The following is a 16,990-nucleotide window of genomic DNA, read 5'->3' as shown; positions in this document are numbered from 1 at the left end:
TCCAAACCAAATCCAATTAAAACCCAATGAACATTCTCATAGTAAGGTACAAACAGGGTATATAAATAACTACAAATATTTATTGAGTATGCGCCTGATTAAGGTATCACGCAGGCCTAAATCAAACATCTAAAATTTAACAGACTTAGTGCAGAGGATATAAAGAAATTTTAATCACCACAATAATGGGAGGAAATATACTCGAAACGAAAGACAGAATTTGTAACTTCGAAGTAACCGGATTTTCAACCCAAAAACATTTTGGTATTATAAATTTGAAATACTTACCTCCTGAACTCTTCAATCAAAACACATCCTCATAATTTGAATACCAACATTTCATAGTGCAATTGGGGTGCAGTATTCCTGATAATAGAGAACCTCAAGCATCTAATGTTCCCAGCAAGCACCAACTCACCAAAACATCTCTGCTTTCAATATCCTAGCATTTCTAAAGTCCTAAATGATTTGACTGCCACATTTCGGAGCAATGGTTAACTCATTGCCGACTGCTACTCATGATAATGAGGATTCAAGAGCAAACAACTAATTAAACACTCATAGCATACATCTAACGAATGACAGCAGTAGTCTTGCTCACTTGAGACTACAGCCACCATCATCCAACTTAATAAATGTGTATAAGAGAATAATTACATGTCAGAAGAGATGAGGTAAGAACCGTCCGAGCATGAGCATGCTGTACAAAAGTTATAGCAGTAGCTGCTGCTCTAGTGTGATAATGCCACTCATAGAAGGTAACTGGACCGGCTTCCTGAAACCTTACTGACCACACCATGCCGTGTAATGCTTTCTCAACTCTCAACATCATTGGGGTTTATCTTTTCTCATCAGCCACTAGTTGTGCAGCCGCGTGTTTGCCTCAAGTGACATCCTTTGAATCAATCTATCTGATCCAGTTCTTTCAGAAACGTCCTTGAAGGATTGTGTCATCAATCAGCCTGCTATCTTTGTCAAACTCTAAAACATCTTTACGGCATATAATATAGCCACACATGACAGCACAAACCAGATATCTGAATGCAAAGACAATAACCCGTTACTCATTCAACCAGCCCTCAACCATTGTAGTGGAGCTTCTGATTCTGGGAACCTTGACCCTGCTGGGATGAATGCTGTTGCTGAGAATTTTGAACATTTAGTGGCTGAGTATTGTAGTGTGCAAATGGCTGTGAATAAAGGGGGTTCAGCAAACCCTGTAAACAAAAAAAGAAAGAAGATTCAGTGCCAAACTACAAGAGTAAATAAAGGTTGAGTGAAGAAACAGCAGGATTACACAGTATACTACTCTGGGGAAACAACGCAAAGAGAAGCAGCAGCATTCCCATCTATTCAAGAAATTTTTGTGGGCAACTTTAAAGAGGGTTGATCCGAAGTTTAATTTGTCTCTTCAAAGAATTTTATCACAGTTCAGAGAAATTCAGTTGCACAAACTTCAACCAGTTCAATTCTCCGCCACAACCACCAAAGAATTGACCAAACACTTAACCAAGTAAAAACCTGTGACTGAAGTGGATTAGCACTGGCCACACCGAAGTGGTTCTGAGAAGCCTCATCTTGAGATTGTTCATTGAATGCAGCCTGTGTAAATAATCCTTGTGAACCATGGGCCATATACTCCTGGTATAAATAAAGGTGTTACATTTCAAATGAAAGCAAAATGGAGAACAGTTGGAAAACCCAGTATTTCACAGACATAGTACTGGAGAAGGAGAAACCATTACTAGTGGATCACATTTACCATGTAGCCTAACTTTTAAGGTAATTCAAATACCTCCTTGACAATTGGAAAAGTCAATAACTTATAGGTGTATTGTTCACATTAGTTTACAAAGAAATTGTTTTATGTTTTTTTTTGTAATTCTGATAATCTTATTGAGCAGGTAAATCTTACTTTCTAATTTTAAACTCTAATTAAGCTTCAATAGCATTTAATTTTATTTATCACATAGTTAGTCACCTCTGGAACAAAAACAGATATTATGATAAAGTAAAATCAAAGATACAAAAGAAATACTCCGAGACACTTTATATTTTATTTTCAAAAAGCATCCATTCAACAATAACTTTGCTATATAAATACACCATAATGATATTTCAATACTTTAAATGTAAACAATAAATCTACATGCTTCCATACTTTTTCCACCCCATAAATATACACCATAATGATATGCTGTTTGAATTATCAATGACACATCTATTTCTTAGTCAAACAGACATAGCCAAAGGAAACTGCCATACCGTCTTAAAACTACAGTCATTTCTTTGTCAATGAATCTTCTGTATCCCAAAATACTTTTTGGTATGTATGGCATGAATTGGGAAATCCACTGTGTCCCCAGTAAGTGAGTGCTTACTTTTTCTATCTATTATCTCCATCCCCATATGACAATAAAAATAAGGTCACTCTGCCTCTGTTCTAGTAATGCTAATGTTACAGGTAACTGAAATGCTAAAACATGGGACTTATGTAGCAATACAAAGTCATGTCTAAAAAGTTCTTATTAGTATTGCTGCATGGTTATTTGCATCTAGAAACTGAAACAGATATGTAAGATAAATGCCAAAATAGAACTTTTTAGAGCTTCAGTATTTAAAAAAATTACATTACCCATAAAAATAAAGTTTCAGGTTTAGCATCAGCAGTAATGGTTATGAACGCATTGTCAAAAACTTAAGAGAAAAATAAGATTTTACAAGTTTAGCCTTCCGTTAATCTGTAGTTTGAAAAGACAGACAATTCTCCAAATCAACAGTTATCCAGATAGAAGCAAACAATTTTATGGAATCTTATCTTATTTCTCCAGATCTGTGCAAGGTCAAAACACAACCTCTTTTTTCAACATTCACAAGGGAAAAAAACTGTGCATTTATCACCATGTAGAGTTTGAAGAGAAGGGCAGGAATGAGGTATGCCTGAGTCTGAGCTAAGTATGCCAAGGGAAAAGTACAAACTTCTTATTCAAACCTGAGACATATAGTCATTTCCTGGGGCAAAACGAGCATATCCAGCCTGAGAATTCTGGTTAAAAAAGCTCCCAGGAAATCCACCTTGCGCCCCTTGTGTAACATAGTCAACAGTATACCCACTCTGAGAAGCCTATAGAGTTGCATGAATCAATGCGAAACAATCATCAGCTCATCAATAAAGAAACATTAAGCAATGCCATCACAGTAACAAGAAAGAGATCATCACGCAGATCCCGTATCAAATGAAATAGACATCCTCATGAAAACAACCACAAAGAGATACACATGCCTGAGTGGAGAATTCAGCAACATTGTAAGGGACATGTGAACCCTGACTTTTAAAATCATCGGCCAAGAAATCCTGCACGAGTAAATGTAAAGAAAACAATAAAAAAGTACCCAACAAATCAATAGAAGTCAATGTGCTAAATAAAACACCTGAGACATGCCACCCATAGAGAATCCATCCCTATATGTTTGGCTAGGTCCTTGACCAGTCACCTGTAGGCCACAAAAAGAGTGTCAGGTTTTCCATCAAATCAATTTCAGAAAGTATGAGTAAAAAAATTAGTGAAATTAAAATGGAACTAACATTAGAAACATAACCAGGTTGAGACAATGGTCCACCCACAGTTGGCTGGCTACTAGCATTCTCCATAGACGGAAAGTTGAAGTTAGATGGAAGACTTCCAATTGGGGGCTGTGCGCCTTGCTGGTGTGGAAGATGACTACCAATGGGCGCACTGGAGTTCCCACGTCCAGCACCAAATCCTCGGCTTCCAGGTTGTGGAACTTGGGGGACAGCTCCAACAGGTCCATGTACAGCTCCACGGGTTGGAATGGCATATGGCTGTGATGGAGGGCCCCCATGGTATGGAGGAAGGGGTACCCGAGGCATTGCATAACCAGAAGGGTGAACACCGGGTTTATGAGCACCATTAGGCGGGCCAGGTGGCATGTAAGGACCTGCTTCAAGAATAAATTGCTAAGTGCTCCAGTTGAGGGCAGAGAGTTACTTCTAGATTTTATAACTTCTCTATATCAGATAGTTCAGACATGCTATTTCTAGCTGCCAGAATCACTAGTGGAATCCAAAATCTTAACAGCTCATGGAGTTCATTTCCAGTAAGGAATAACCCACCCCTTGAGCGAGGACCCCTCCTATCAGCATTTGGGCTTGAGGCAACAGATCCAAAACTGTCATTGGGAACAATTCCTGGTCCACCACCGTAGAAAAGTCTTCGCTCATTGTATATCTGTGCGACATTAACCACACAAGCTATGTAAAATCATCCAAAACCAACTCGCACAAAGATCTACATAAGATTGGAAAAGTGTTACGCAAAATATTTTACCTAGCCACTATTGTACATAATACTTACCTTTTTGGGCTTTTGAAATTGAACCATACTCTGCTTTAGATTATTCAGAGGGCCTTCAACCAAGCACTCGTGTTCCTGAGAACCAATTCGGAAGGAATGGCATTATGAAATATTTCCACTTGATTGCATGAATATTCGAGGAAACAATTTCAATCACCAAATTTATGAGAAAGTCCACTAGACGAATCAAACCATGGTCAGCTTGAAGGAACATATTCTAGTCATGCATGTGTTTCACAAAGAAGGCAATACCTTGTAATGTGTTAATAAGCCATTCCACAGAGGCTGCTTGCTCAGAACTTTTGGATTTCCCAAGATAACAATACCATAACGAGCACGTGTCAGAGCAACATTAAGACGGCGTGGATCATTGAGGAAACCAATGCCCTGAACATAGATAAAAACAAGTTAACTGAATGATAGCAATTACAGCTATCCCCGGCCCTGCCTCACCCCAACATTAGATTATTCATAAAAAATTTTGTAAATTCCAATGCAATTCAGGGACTTCAAGAAGTTCCTAGAGACACATATTTTGACCATGTAACCCACAATAGCAAGTAGTTTCCCAGCATAGAAAGATACATGAACTTAAGGGTATCTATCCGTGATCACAAAGAAGCTCGACATAAACTAAGTGAGATTTTCGTCACTTCGTGACATTAAGCAGTGGTAGAAGAACTGGTGAAAATCCCAAACCCTAACACAGAGGGCTTTTGTTTGGTTTACAGGAATGGATGAATTTGGGTATATATCTTAATAAAGTATTCTATTTCACTTTATTAGAGCCGCTATATCTCAGGCCCAAATGGTGCGATTACGCTCCTCCAACCCAAATTAGAAATAAGTAACCAAGAACCCTCATGTCCAACCTCGAAATATCCTCGGAACAGGAAATAAAGATTTTCTTGCTTAGGCTAAGGTGCAGCTGATGTTGATAGCTAAAGTGACAAATTTCCACTGAATAAAATGAAGTGGAAAACAGAGGAGGAAAGAATAATAGGAGTTCCACTCTGGATAAATGAGGAGGGAAAAGGAGGAAAGAGGGAGAGAAGCATGGGACGAGAACGACAAAGAAGAAGATGATAGCAGATCCATGCCACTGGTTTCCATGACGCTAAACACAGCGGCATGAGGTGGCAGTTCCGGGGATAGATAAGAGAAGCAGGAAGAAGAGCTGAAGAGGTACGAAAAAAATGCCAAAAAAGGGCCTGTGGTGACAGTTAGCAGCTAGTACACGCCGATACATTCCCACAACATAAACTAAGCAATAGTTGAAATGTGATAGGTGTAGTGCAATAAGGAAAATATGCTGCACAAGCTTGAGAATCCACCTGATGTTCATTACTCCTCACGCAAGACAAAATTATATAGTCTTTTTCCCGCCCCTGGAAAGAATCTACACTTGCCACCTGAGGATAAGAAATATCACTTCAGCTTTTCATTTGGAAAGAACAAAACTTCCAATCAATATTACATCTTACCTCAATTTCTTTGTACAGTTGCTGCCGCAGAGCACCATTTCGAGACATATAATTCACAATGTATGCTCGCTGACCTTCATAAGGAGTTATAACACCAATCTGCAGGATACCAACAAACAACACTCATTATTTCAGCAGGGGGGAAAAGAAGAATACAGAACCAAGCAAGAAAACCCTGAAGAAAATAGAAAAGCCTTCCACTTAACCTGACTAGGAACGACGCCACTCTTCAAGAATGTTGTCACAATTTTCTCAACATTTGCAGCCTCTGTCCTATTTAGATATGATGTTCCGCTGGCACTTATCTCCTCTTGTCCCATCTATACAAGTCAACTAAGAAGGTTTAACAAATCTTGAGCAAGTAAAGTGCAATGGAAGAAAATGATATCTGAGAGTGTAAAATGCTCAAACATCCAACATAAGAGGAAATTTTATTTGGAGTTCTAATCAATCTCCCAGCAGTTAATCGCATCATAACAAAGACATTGGTCTGTCCCCTACATTAAGTAAAGACTAAAAGAGTGCAGCATAACTCTAACAAAAGATAATATAATCACTTTGTTTCAGCATTAACTATATCATAAACCAACGAGGTTCTTGCACAATTAACTACTATGTACTACCAGTCGTAACCTTCCAAACTATGAATTAGAAAAGATGTTAGTTTCTTAGAGAAAGCTACTGATACCTGGACATAGAAAAACATGGGACGGTTTGGCACTGGCCAAGGAAAATCAATTCCAGGTGACTGCCTTTCATTGATTGTCACTCCATTTTGAAGAGTACCTTCGTAAAAGCTGTTTGATGGAAACTCCGAGAGAGCTGGATGCATCCTATATTGAACCTGTGAAGATAAATTGGGTGATATTAGCTTAAAGGAGAAGTATTAACAGATGCAAGCATCTCAAGCATCGGTAACTCGAGTCGTGAAAGTAGCTACTACCTGATGCGAGTAGTTATTCGAGTATATTTCATATTCTGAAGACCATAGAGAATAGTGTAGCACAAGTACCATGTAAAAGAGACATAAACTAGTAGGTATTTCAAACAATTTATTTCTATTATCAATATTTTCTTTCTTTTCTTTGGTTTTAGCACTGGGAGAAGCAGACATAGGAGCAGTGGGGGGTGAAAACGGGGTGAGGTTCGTGTAAAATTATATCATCAGTAAACATCCCAACACTTTTCCTAAATCAACTACAGATATTCAGAAAATTAAAAGTCCTTATCCACTTAAAAGGACCATCACAAATGCAAACAGCAGTATGAGAATCACCTGCAGTCTAATTGGTTTCACACCAAGAAGCACAAGCCTTTCAAACAAAGATTGGGCTAAACCAGCCCGTGCAGCTTTCTTGCACATAATGACAGGACCAAGCTGGCAATGGTCTCCAACAAGAACAACCTGCAATCATCTTGTTATTAGAATTAACAAGACATAGTGAAGTACAATAATAAAGCTGTATTCATTACCTGTTTTGCACCAAGAACCAAAGGAATTAGACACTCAGGTTCTGTTGCTTGAGTAGATTCATCGATAAGGACCTAAAAAAAATGATTTTAGAAATTTAGAATTGAAAAGTTCTGGGGACCTTGGTAGACAATAGACAATTAAAACCCTCTCACCCGCCCAGCAAACAAAAGGAGAGAAAGAGAACATCATCAACTTTCTCGAGTTTGCAACTGCCAATATTACCTGGCGGAATCTAAAATTTGCTAACCGCGGATCTCCAGCCCCAACACATGTACAACAGATAACATCAGCACTCTGAGATATCTCCCTTTCAGTTGCTCGCTTGAGAGCTTTATATTTCTTCTCGTCACTGCTGGATAATTCTCCTGTAAAATTTATAATGCACGGGGAAGAAGTCAATTTTAAACATTCAAGATGATGAATAGATTAACTTCAAGACAAACATTTTGTATCTAACAAATAATACAAAAACCAATAAGTATAGTGAGCCAATGAATCCATGTGATGTTCTTATGTGAACAGGAAAAAGAGCAGAAAGTCACGTCCATTTGAGAGAAACTAAAAACTAAGGAATCAAAAGCATTGCAACCTCTGTCAGAAAATCTACTTCATACTTCATAGTAATATTATACAAAACAAATTAATATAGACCAGAAGATTGTTACTTATGAGAAAAGATAGCATTCAGTCAAATGTCTAAGACCAGTCAGGGCAGTGACCACATTTTTTTTTCTCAGTAGTGGTGATGTTACCAAAGTAGAAGTTAGTGTAGTGACGGAGCCCAACACCATACTGCAACCTTCCTTTTTTTCTTCTCGGTAGTGGTGATATTATCGAAGCAGAAGTTAGTGTGGTTGTTAGAAAAAAACCTCAATCTCTTCATTGGAGGTGGACAAGAATTGATGTCTGCTGAATTTACCCAAAAATTGCAATAGTGCCTATTTGATATACCATCCATATACTATACTTATTTCCATTTGAAGTTCACAGGATGAAGCACACATATCGCAAAGTGCTTTTGCAAATACACCATTAGTGAGGCTCGGTAAATTGTGATTGATGGCCATGGTTCTATAACATAGGCATGCTTTACCTAGATGCTTCAGATCATATTTTGAAATTGAACCCAACTGAAAAATCAAGTGAATAAAACCATTCCAGAAATCTGCTCTTCTAGCCGGCTCCTACAGTCACTAGCTTTCCATAAAACCATCGATATCATGGCCAACTTCCCTTTGTCCTAGAAATTTTGAAGTTGATACTGTTAACAGTCATATTTGGCCATGCTGGTGATGCATGGTAAGTTCTTGGCAATCGATCATACAACCACACAAGATACCCTGATGAGTAATGACTTGTCAAACTAATAGTATTGTGGCTATCACCAATGTAAGGGATCAGCTACTGAGACAACAACATTTTTGTGAATAAAAGAATTGCCTTCAGACAGAATACAGGCATATGAAGCCTGACATATTCAAAAAAAAAATAAAGTGGCATCAAGGAACTGAATGGTTTCCTTTTTCAGATGCTCCTGTCCATGATGCTCATTTCTTCTTCAGTAAAGAGAAAACATTTAAGTACACCAAGGTGACAGTCTTTCACACCTATTTGGCATCCAATAACATTCAAGAATTTTAAGCACGATACTGGTTAAGTATACCGATACTCTGACACAAACTAAAAAAACTTAATACTAGTCGACTGTATTCCTAAAATGCTCCTAAAAAGTGAGATAGTAACAATTATTTTTGGCAGTTTCATTCAAAACACTATTGATTATCTGCAGAGGTACAGCCACAAAATTAGAGAAAGAACAGCACAGGTGGCAGGGGATTGTTATTTTAATTTCCACCTCAGTTCCCACCATATTTATTGAGTTTAACCAATTACAGCAAAGACTAGCTAAATTGTTTAAGAATACTTAATAAGAATTTAAGATGGGGGTAACATAAGGGGAAGGATGAAGCATCAAAACATCAGAACCAGTATAACAATTCAGGACTTGCATAAGTTTTGGCATTTTAATTCAATAGGTATATGTTTCTTTTGTTCTGCACGAAGTATTCAGAATTAATTCCGTTCATATACATTAGCTGAAGAGTTCCGCAGATCAGCTGCTTGGTTTTGCAAGCAACCTCCCAGAGAAATGACATGGGCAAAAATCATGGTACTTTATACTTCCCTAATTCTCCTTCTCTCTAGTGGTTCTCTCTTATTAAAACATTGTTTCTCTTCTACCTATCATGATTTCGAATAAATACAAAACAATCTCAAATTTTTTTTTAAAAAATATAAAGTTAATTTTGAAAAGTTTCACAATTTCTAAATAATACAACACATCCATCATGTGTGCCAACTCCAATAGAGCTTATAACAAAAGAGCATGCATTAGCCCCAACAATTTCCCTTATTAACTTTATGATTACATCCGACTGAATTCAATTGATTTCATCGATGTTGAGACACTGATTTTGAGATGTTCATTAAAACTTCATAGGAGAAATGCAACAGAGAAATCTAAAAGAAAGCACAGTGCACTATAAAAACCAATTCCAAATGCATAAACCCACTCAAGAAACAGAGAAAAAGAAAAAGAAACATAAAAACAAAAAATTAAAACATAAACACACCTTGTTCATCTTTGAGTTGCTGTAACTTGTGAAGTTCACTCTTTTCAGATGTGTCAAGATGTCTAACCTGTGAATAGGAGGAAAAAAGAAAGCATAAGGTCAACTGCCCCTAAAACGTGCATTACATATTTACATAAGCAACACGATATCTCCAAAAATACACATCAAGCAACACCAGAAAAAGAAAATAAGAAAATAAAATTTCATAATTAAGCAAACCTGATAGTGCAAGGTTAAATGCTCAACGGGGGAACTAACAGCTTCCCTTGATTTAGCACAAAGTCTTACAACCTTATCATCGGACAAAAAAAACAGATGAATCAATAAATCCACAGACAAAATGGATATAACATCTCGAAACACATAGTCAAAGTCATTTAATCTTTTTAGCTCACTTTCTTTTTCCTTTTTTTTTTTTTTGGGGGGGGGGTGTTTAAATTCGTAGCATTGGAAAGACATGATAAATGTGAGAACTCTGCATAAAATGAACCAGTTGAGCTATATACACCTCAAAACTGAATGGTTGTACATGGAAAACAATCACTTAGAAATAACAATATGCAGACCTTTAAACCAGTGGCGCTTATCTTTTCAGCTAGCTGATCTACAGCCACATTACTTGGAGCACAGACCAAAACCTGAACAGGAACTAATTATTAGCAAACAGTAAAAAAAGCTATAGGGCAATAAAACCAGTGACTTCCCCCAAAAGTAGAAACTAGATAGAAACATAACCTGCCCCTGGCCTTGTTTTGCCATGTGATACACAATTGCAGCAGATGTGACAGTTTTACCAGTACCAGGTGGACCTTGGATGAGACTTATAGGCTTTTGTAGGACACTCTTGACAGCAAAAACCTATAGCATTGAAAGGGAAACAAGTAGCAGAATCTGCATCATTAACACAGTATTTCCAGAAGATTTCTCTATAATTTAAAAGTATCCACCACAGAACACAAGAAAGAAAAAGCATTTTTTGTAATCCTCTAAAGAGATTAAATTCCAATCTACTTTAACAACACTGAAAGAACTGAAACTTTTCTTGGCGCACTCATGGTGCTAACAGAACCAAACAAAAGCAAAGTTTAACTGATTTATATTAAAGGTCTACTCCTTAATATAAAGCAGAAGCCTAATATGCATTGTGTGTTCAGGTAACCTGGAGAAAGAACAAGAAACATCATCTAAAGCAGAACCAAGAAGCCTAGATAAAGGCTTGCATTAAAGACGATATGGAAGAGTGGAGGATCATACTTGAGATGCATTAAGTTCTGGAAGACCTGGTGCACCAAAACGGCGAGGCAAAGTATTGCGAACCATCTGCATCTCAACTTCATGGCCAAGCAGATGATGATAAATGTAGCTGCATGCATGCAACATGACAGTAAATCAAATAGAACCTACCAAATCAGAGGGGACATAAAATGGTGATTAGCTATTATTGTTATTGCAAAACTAGTTGATCTCCAGGAGACCACTAGAGCTCAATTAGCCAACAACTTGTCTCTCCCACCTTGCCACCATTCAATCTCTTTTAAAACATGTAACAAAAATGAAAAGAAGTATTAAAAGAATACAACAACGTGACCAGTTGAAAACCATGATGGATACTTGACTATTTTGTACCAGACACCAATAGACCACAATGCAGAATCATTGCGTTACTGCAGTAACAGATAAACTTGCTGCATGGAAAGAGGCATAAAGCATGACCTGACACCTAAGAGTACAACAATTGTCCTGAAAGGAGGACTACACTTTGATCACTTGTCCCGTTTTGCTGACCAGTTTGGATGTCAGAAAAGCAGAGTATTTGAAGACATCAAAATTCTTAGGTACTCACAGTAGGCAACTGCTAGGCATTACTCTCTTTCCGAAGAGGGAAATGATATGGAAAAACCTCCTTAACCATTTCTCTGACTCGAACAAGTGTGTGAGTGTAACAGTGTAAGGACGGATAGACATCCGATCCTATTCTTCCACCTCAATGTTATCAAACATGAATACACCAAGAAAGGAATGTTGAATATAGAAGAACTTTTCACTTACCCACTGACACTGGTTTCATCAACAGCAAATGTTTTCATGGCCCCCTGCATCCGATCGAAACTCGTGCTCTTCCACACAAAGTCGACACTAAAACCATGGTTCACATCAACAGGAACACCCTGCTAGAACAGTGTGAATCAGAATTTTCATTTATTTTGCGACAACAACAAGAACAGGTAATTCGTCATAAAAGACACCTGACTGGCACCAAGCTCAAGCGCAACCTCCTCCTGTGCGGTCAATTTTATCTGAAACGCAAAAGAAATTTGAAGCACTCTGTGAAAGGTATCTCTTAAATTAACACTAAGCATGAGTTAGACCTAACGAACATCAAATAGAAAATGAGAGCCCAATACTGAGTCTCATTACATCAGGTTATGCATATCCAAGAACCACGAGCAGGCTAACTGAAAAAGCTTTGTGAAACACATGAAAAGTATAATAGTTCAGAGCAAGATGCCATACCACATGACCCACAGACTGCCACGCGGGATGAGCCGCATCACCTGAATAACGCAGCCGTAGTTCATCACCAGGTACAAGGCGTAACTCATTATCTTCCTACAGGAAACATGCATTCTTCATTGAAAAGGTTAATGGTGAAAACATAGATATGACAAACAGCAAAACCAGTTACCTTTGGAAAGACAAAATAAGCAATCCGCTTCTTATTAAGACCAATATCCCATCGAATCGTGATATTGTCTTTGCTTTGAGACTCTTTCATCATCTGCCAACAATAAATGCAATAAGAACTCTTACAACATTTAGGCTAGATTCAGTGTGGACCTTGGATTTGAGTTAGAAGAACATTATTAAGGGGGGACCTTTGCCTCTGTTTGGTTTTAGAAGAAGCATGGTATGGACGCTGGCTTCCACAGTTTAGAATACAAATCTGGCAGACTCTTGTTAATTCATGCATGTCCTCTGCTTCTATTTTCATGATATTAACTATTTACAAAATTCAAAAAATGCAGCTAGTTTGTAGAAAGGAAATTTGATTAAAAAAGAAAAACAACTTTCTTCTCTTTTCTTTTGATGTTTCATTTTCTTTATATCCAAGACTAATAACAGAAAAAGAAAACTGATCAAATCTCCAACAAATAAATCATCGATGTTTTGCAAAAGAGATTAATAAACCAAAAAAGGAAGACAAAATCAAGAACTTTTCAACAATGATCTTTCTCAGTCCACAACTGATTGCTGATATCTACTTTTTGAGAAGTCCACAAATATGTCTTGTCTCCTAAAATGATCATTTTATTTCCGAATTACCCTCTCATTTAAATAATGATGTGGCAACCAAATTACCCTCTCAAGCAAAGTAATAACGTGATCCTTAAATTTCAAAAACAGTTTTGTAACTTTTGTTAAAATAAAATGTCAACCAACCAAAGACTTCACTTTTTAAGGTTTCATCTAAAACTTTGAGCCAATTCAGACATGAATATCCAAAGTTAGAGGCCATTGAGAACTAATTCTTCATGGGGTTTCTGGAGGCAGTACAATAGCCTAAAAAATAGGGTGCAGTCATACCTTATCGTAGTCTGCTTCAAGCTTGATGAGTGGTGCGAAAACATTTTGATACTGGAATGTCAACATAAAAGCAATATAATAAGTAAAAATGACTAAATAAAATTCCATTTCATCAACGCCACAAACAATTAATTTAATTTCAGCCAATTAAGTAAAACTAATAATCTTGCCATGAGTACCTGATAAGCATCTTCATACTTCAAAGCTACAGGTTGAGGTTCATCATCCACACCAGGCTTCTCAAGATCCTCCAAGGTAGCATCAGGATTTGTCTTCCAAAGCTCTTCTATTTTATTTATCTGCTGGGCACTAATTTGGCGAGCCCTCAACTGCTCTTGTTCAGATGGGACCTGCTTTTTGCAACAAAATAAGAACTCCACTATAAGAACCTGAATCCTATGATAATATAAAAAATTTAAGCACACCCAACCTTTAGTAACCACTGCAAGAAACATCTATCATCAATAAGGGGGCACCACTGACTCAAGTCCCAATTCATGTCTTTTAACGCATTGACGCTAAGACAGGGTTCTCTACAAAGCAGAACCACAACACTTTCTGTCTTCGCAGATATGAATCCAAGAAGGAAAACATTTCGACATCCACAGTTATAGCACTCAAGAATAGTTTCTCCTAGAGGACTGTCTTTGTGAAGACAAACTTCTTTGTGCTTTGCTCTCACCTGCAAAGGATCAAAAAATAAATGAAGTCATGCAAAGCCATAATATTGCAGATATCCATGCCAATTCATCCAAAGATCTTCTTTAGAAAGTAAATTTTAAGCCCTCAACATACTGTAAAGAAAAATAAATACAACAACAAACCCAAAGTGACCTATTAAAGTATGGAGTTTATATGTTCTAATTAGATATAAGAGGAAAGTAAGAATGGGTTGCTAAGTGAAGGGGGCATCTCAAAATTTACGAATAGTAAATAATAACACCATATGGCAAGTGCAGCTTAATGATCTCCCAAGACTACGCAAAATCTCAAACAATTAAAACCCCAAGTTCAGGATTCTTTTGCCTTTTTTGTAGCAGAACGTGAAATTCGACAATTATGGATATAAGCTGCAACTTTCACAGGCCATAATAGCATTGTTATTAGCAAAACTAAAATGTTCATTTGAACTTTGAACTTGATATGAATTTCTGTTATTTCATGTTCCAGCTCTGAAACCTTGTCCAGCATGTTATACTTCATCAGTTTTAGGTATGAGATATGTTACTGGGATTGAGGTGGGAGTGTCTGGTTCAGAATTTATAAGTATGTTGGATTTGTCACAGCTCTAACTTCCGAGGGACGGGAAGATGTTACTATCCATTAACCTTTTTCTTGTCCATGTTACTAACTGATGCCAACAGAATCCTTAAAGCCAATCAAAAATGATATTTAGTAAAAATAAGAATTTCCTAACATGATTTAGCTCATTCGGAAAATAAATGACCTCTTGAACCACACAAACTGTCAAATTGCATGATCATCTTAGGAATATAAATGACCTCTTGAACCACACAAACTGTCTATTTCTAGCTCATACAAGAATGCATTAGGTATGCCATCATTCAAACTGGAAGAACTTCCTCCAAGTAAAACCAATACCCATAATTCTTTTTATTCACAAACATCTTATCATTCACAGATTATTTAGACAAAGAAATAAGAAAGGGTCTAACTTTAGCTCCTCATGCTTCACAGTACTAATATCATAACATCACTTCTAAAACAAAGGGAAAAAAGCAGTTGCATCCCCCCCCCCCAACATCTATTCTCAAACAGCATATAAATTTAAAACATTGGTCCTATCACTTTAACCATTTCACACACTTTTCTAGTGACAATGCCATCCAGAGACAATGAAGAACTACTTAAATGACAGCGGCACTATTTCTTTAACCATTTCACACATCCTAAATGTGGCCACACTCTATCTCGATCCCTTTGACATTCACATGCTTTCTCTATTCGAACGGGAAACAATTAGAAGACAAAGTTCTACATAATACATATCCCCACACAAAAAGCTTCTCAGCATTTCCTTTGGCCACCAAACTACTTACCAGATGATTGACAATGTGAGAACCAGAAGTATTCCCACGTGAATTACAAAACCATTTCCTACAGGACGGCACATTGCATCGAACCACGCACGCTGGGTTTGTGACACCGCAGTACCTGCAAGCATGCTCAGTAAAGTCTCCCTTCCCATACTCAAATACCTCATCATCGCCACCAGTGTCTTCAAAGTTCAAGCCGCTCATCCCCGCAGCCAACGCCTCGACCACACCAGTCTCCTTGCTGTTATTATTACTATTACTATTGCTGCTGCTGTTATTAATTCCACCGCCGTTACCGCCGCCACGGGGCTTACTAGCGGACTGGGACGGTTCAGAGGAGGAAGCAACCTCGGTAGCGGAAATAGAATCGGAGGGTGTGGGCCAGACGGAGGCAGAAGATCGAATAGGCTGCGACAACTCTTGGAATTCAGGGTAATCGAAGTCCTCATCACCTTGAGTGTTGAATTCAAGAAACGTATAAGCGTCGTTCCCGGTATCCGGCTGAGAAGCTGTCTCGTAGAGATTGCTCGTCTGCGAATCCATACTTGACCTACCTCTGCCCCCGAACGAATTATATAGAGGGAGAGATTAGAGATCACGAAACGGAGGAGAATTATGGTAAGAGTTTGGTAATTAAAGAAGAAATCTTGGGTAAATCAGAGAGAACTAGGGTTAGGGTTTGGTGATGGAGAGGGAAAGGGGTTAAGCGAAGAGGAGAAGTGGCGGATTGCCTGTGTCGTAGATGTATGCAAAAGACGAGCCTGAAAATGAGGATGCATAAATGGGCCAATCTGGGTACGACCCGACCATAACACGTCGTAAGAAGGCTGACCGGGCCAATTCTAATTCTAATTTTGTGTTGGAACTTCAACAGTATAGAGATCACATATAGAAATGGGAAATAAGGACTTGGGAGCGCGAGGTTGTGTTTATTGGGTTTCGATTTTCTCGGGTCGTATACTTGATTTTCCAAGTAATATATTTTTGTATCTGATGTGGATAATGATGTGTATAAAATTCGTATGTATAAGATGATCACTGGACTTGAGATCTTTTGGTCCAAATTCTTTTATAAGCCCAAAATGGGAAACTTGCAAAAATAAATATAAGCACTCCAATGCTCAAGTTATACACGAGTTTGGAATGATAAAATTAAAAGAGAAAGGTGTACAAATGGGGTAATGAGCTATGATGCAAGATCATTGGGATATAAGGGTGTAGGAGAGATTGCTTGTATGAATAGTTGGAAAATGTTACCCTAGCTGGGGGGTCAAACCTGCTTTTATAGTCGAAGTCTCCTAACAGGTGAGGAGGTAGACGTCCTGGTGACTCGAGTAGGCAGTTATTTATGGATAAGCCTTTTCAACTTCTTGGATTGCTC

At 37.9% G+C, this 16,990-nt stretch overlaps 1 protein-coding gene across 2 annotated transcripts; it reads right to left on the bottom strand.

Annotated features, from left to right (window-relative positions):
- On the bottom strand, nt 243–16,452 carry LOC105155974 (regulator of nonsense transcripts 1 homolog). 2 transcript variants are annotated; one of them, XM_020692113.1, is made up of 29 exons: nt 15,613–16,452; nt 13,983–14,234; nt 13,732–13,902; nt 13,553–13,603; nt 12,654–12,746; nt 12,482–12,577; nt 12,214–12,264; nt 12,017–12,135; nt 11,222–11,330; nt 10,703–10,825; nt 10,534–10,605; nt 10,187–10,258; nt 9,968–10,034; nt 7,557–7,699; nt 7,334–7,405; nt 7,137–7,265; nt 6,549–6,704; nt 6,067–6,180; nt 5,861–5,959; nt 5,711–5,788; nt 4,629–4,763; nt 4,377–4,451; nt 4,136–4,250; nt 3,587–3,960; nt 3,433–3,495; nt 3,284–3,355; nt 2,993–3,124; nt 1,522–1,602; nt 243–1,217 (listed from the first exon to the last, which is right to left on the bottom strand). In XM_020692113.1, exons 1-29 carry the CDS (start codon nt 16,150–16,152, stop codon nt 1,080–1,082), a joined length of 3,792 nt encoding a protein of 1,263 aa, XP_020547772.1. In that variant the 5' UTR covers nt 16,153–16,452; the 3' UTR covers nt 243–1,079. The 2 variants fall into 2 exon arrangements, with proteins under 2 accessions (XP_020547772.1, XP_011070275.1); XM_011071973.2 differs by having other exon boundaries at nt 1,522–1,641; nt 15,613–16,446.

The sequence above is a fragment of the Sesamum indicum genome, linkage group LG2 (genome assembly GCF_000512975.1).
Source record: "Sesamum indicum cultivar Zhongzhi No. 13 linkage group LG2, S_indicum_v1.0, whole genome shotgun sequence".
Taxonomy (NCBI): Eukaryota; Viridiplantae; Streptophyta; class Magnoliopsida; order Lamiales; family Pedaliaceae; genus Sesamum; species Sesamum indicum.
This window is presented reverse-complemented; position numbering and strand designations above follow the sequence as displayed.

Bases quoted from the DNA above. Each gene is read 5' to 3' on its own strand.
- LOC105155974 (XM_011071973.2), bottom strand. From the start codon at position 16,152: ATGGATTCGCAGACGAGCAATCTCTACGAGACAGCTTCTCAGCCGGAT. The intron at 5,789-5,860 runs GTAAGATGTAAT...TCTTATCCTCAG, and splicing joins AACTGTACAAAGAAATTGAG to GTGGCAAGTGTAGATTCTTT. The intron at 1,642-2,992 runs GTTTGAATAAGA...TATTTATACCAG, and splicing joins GAAATGACTATATGTCTCAG to GAGTATATGGCCCATGGTTC.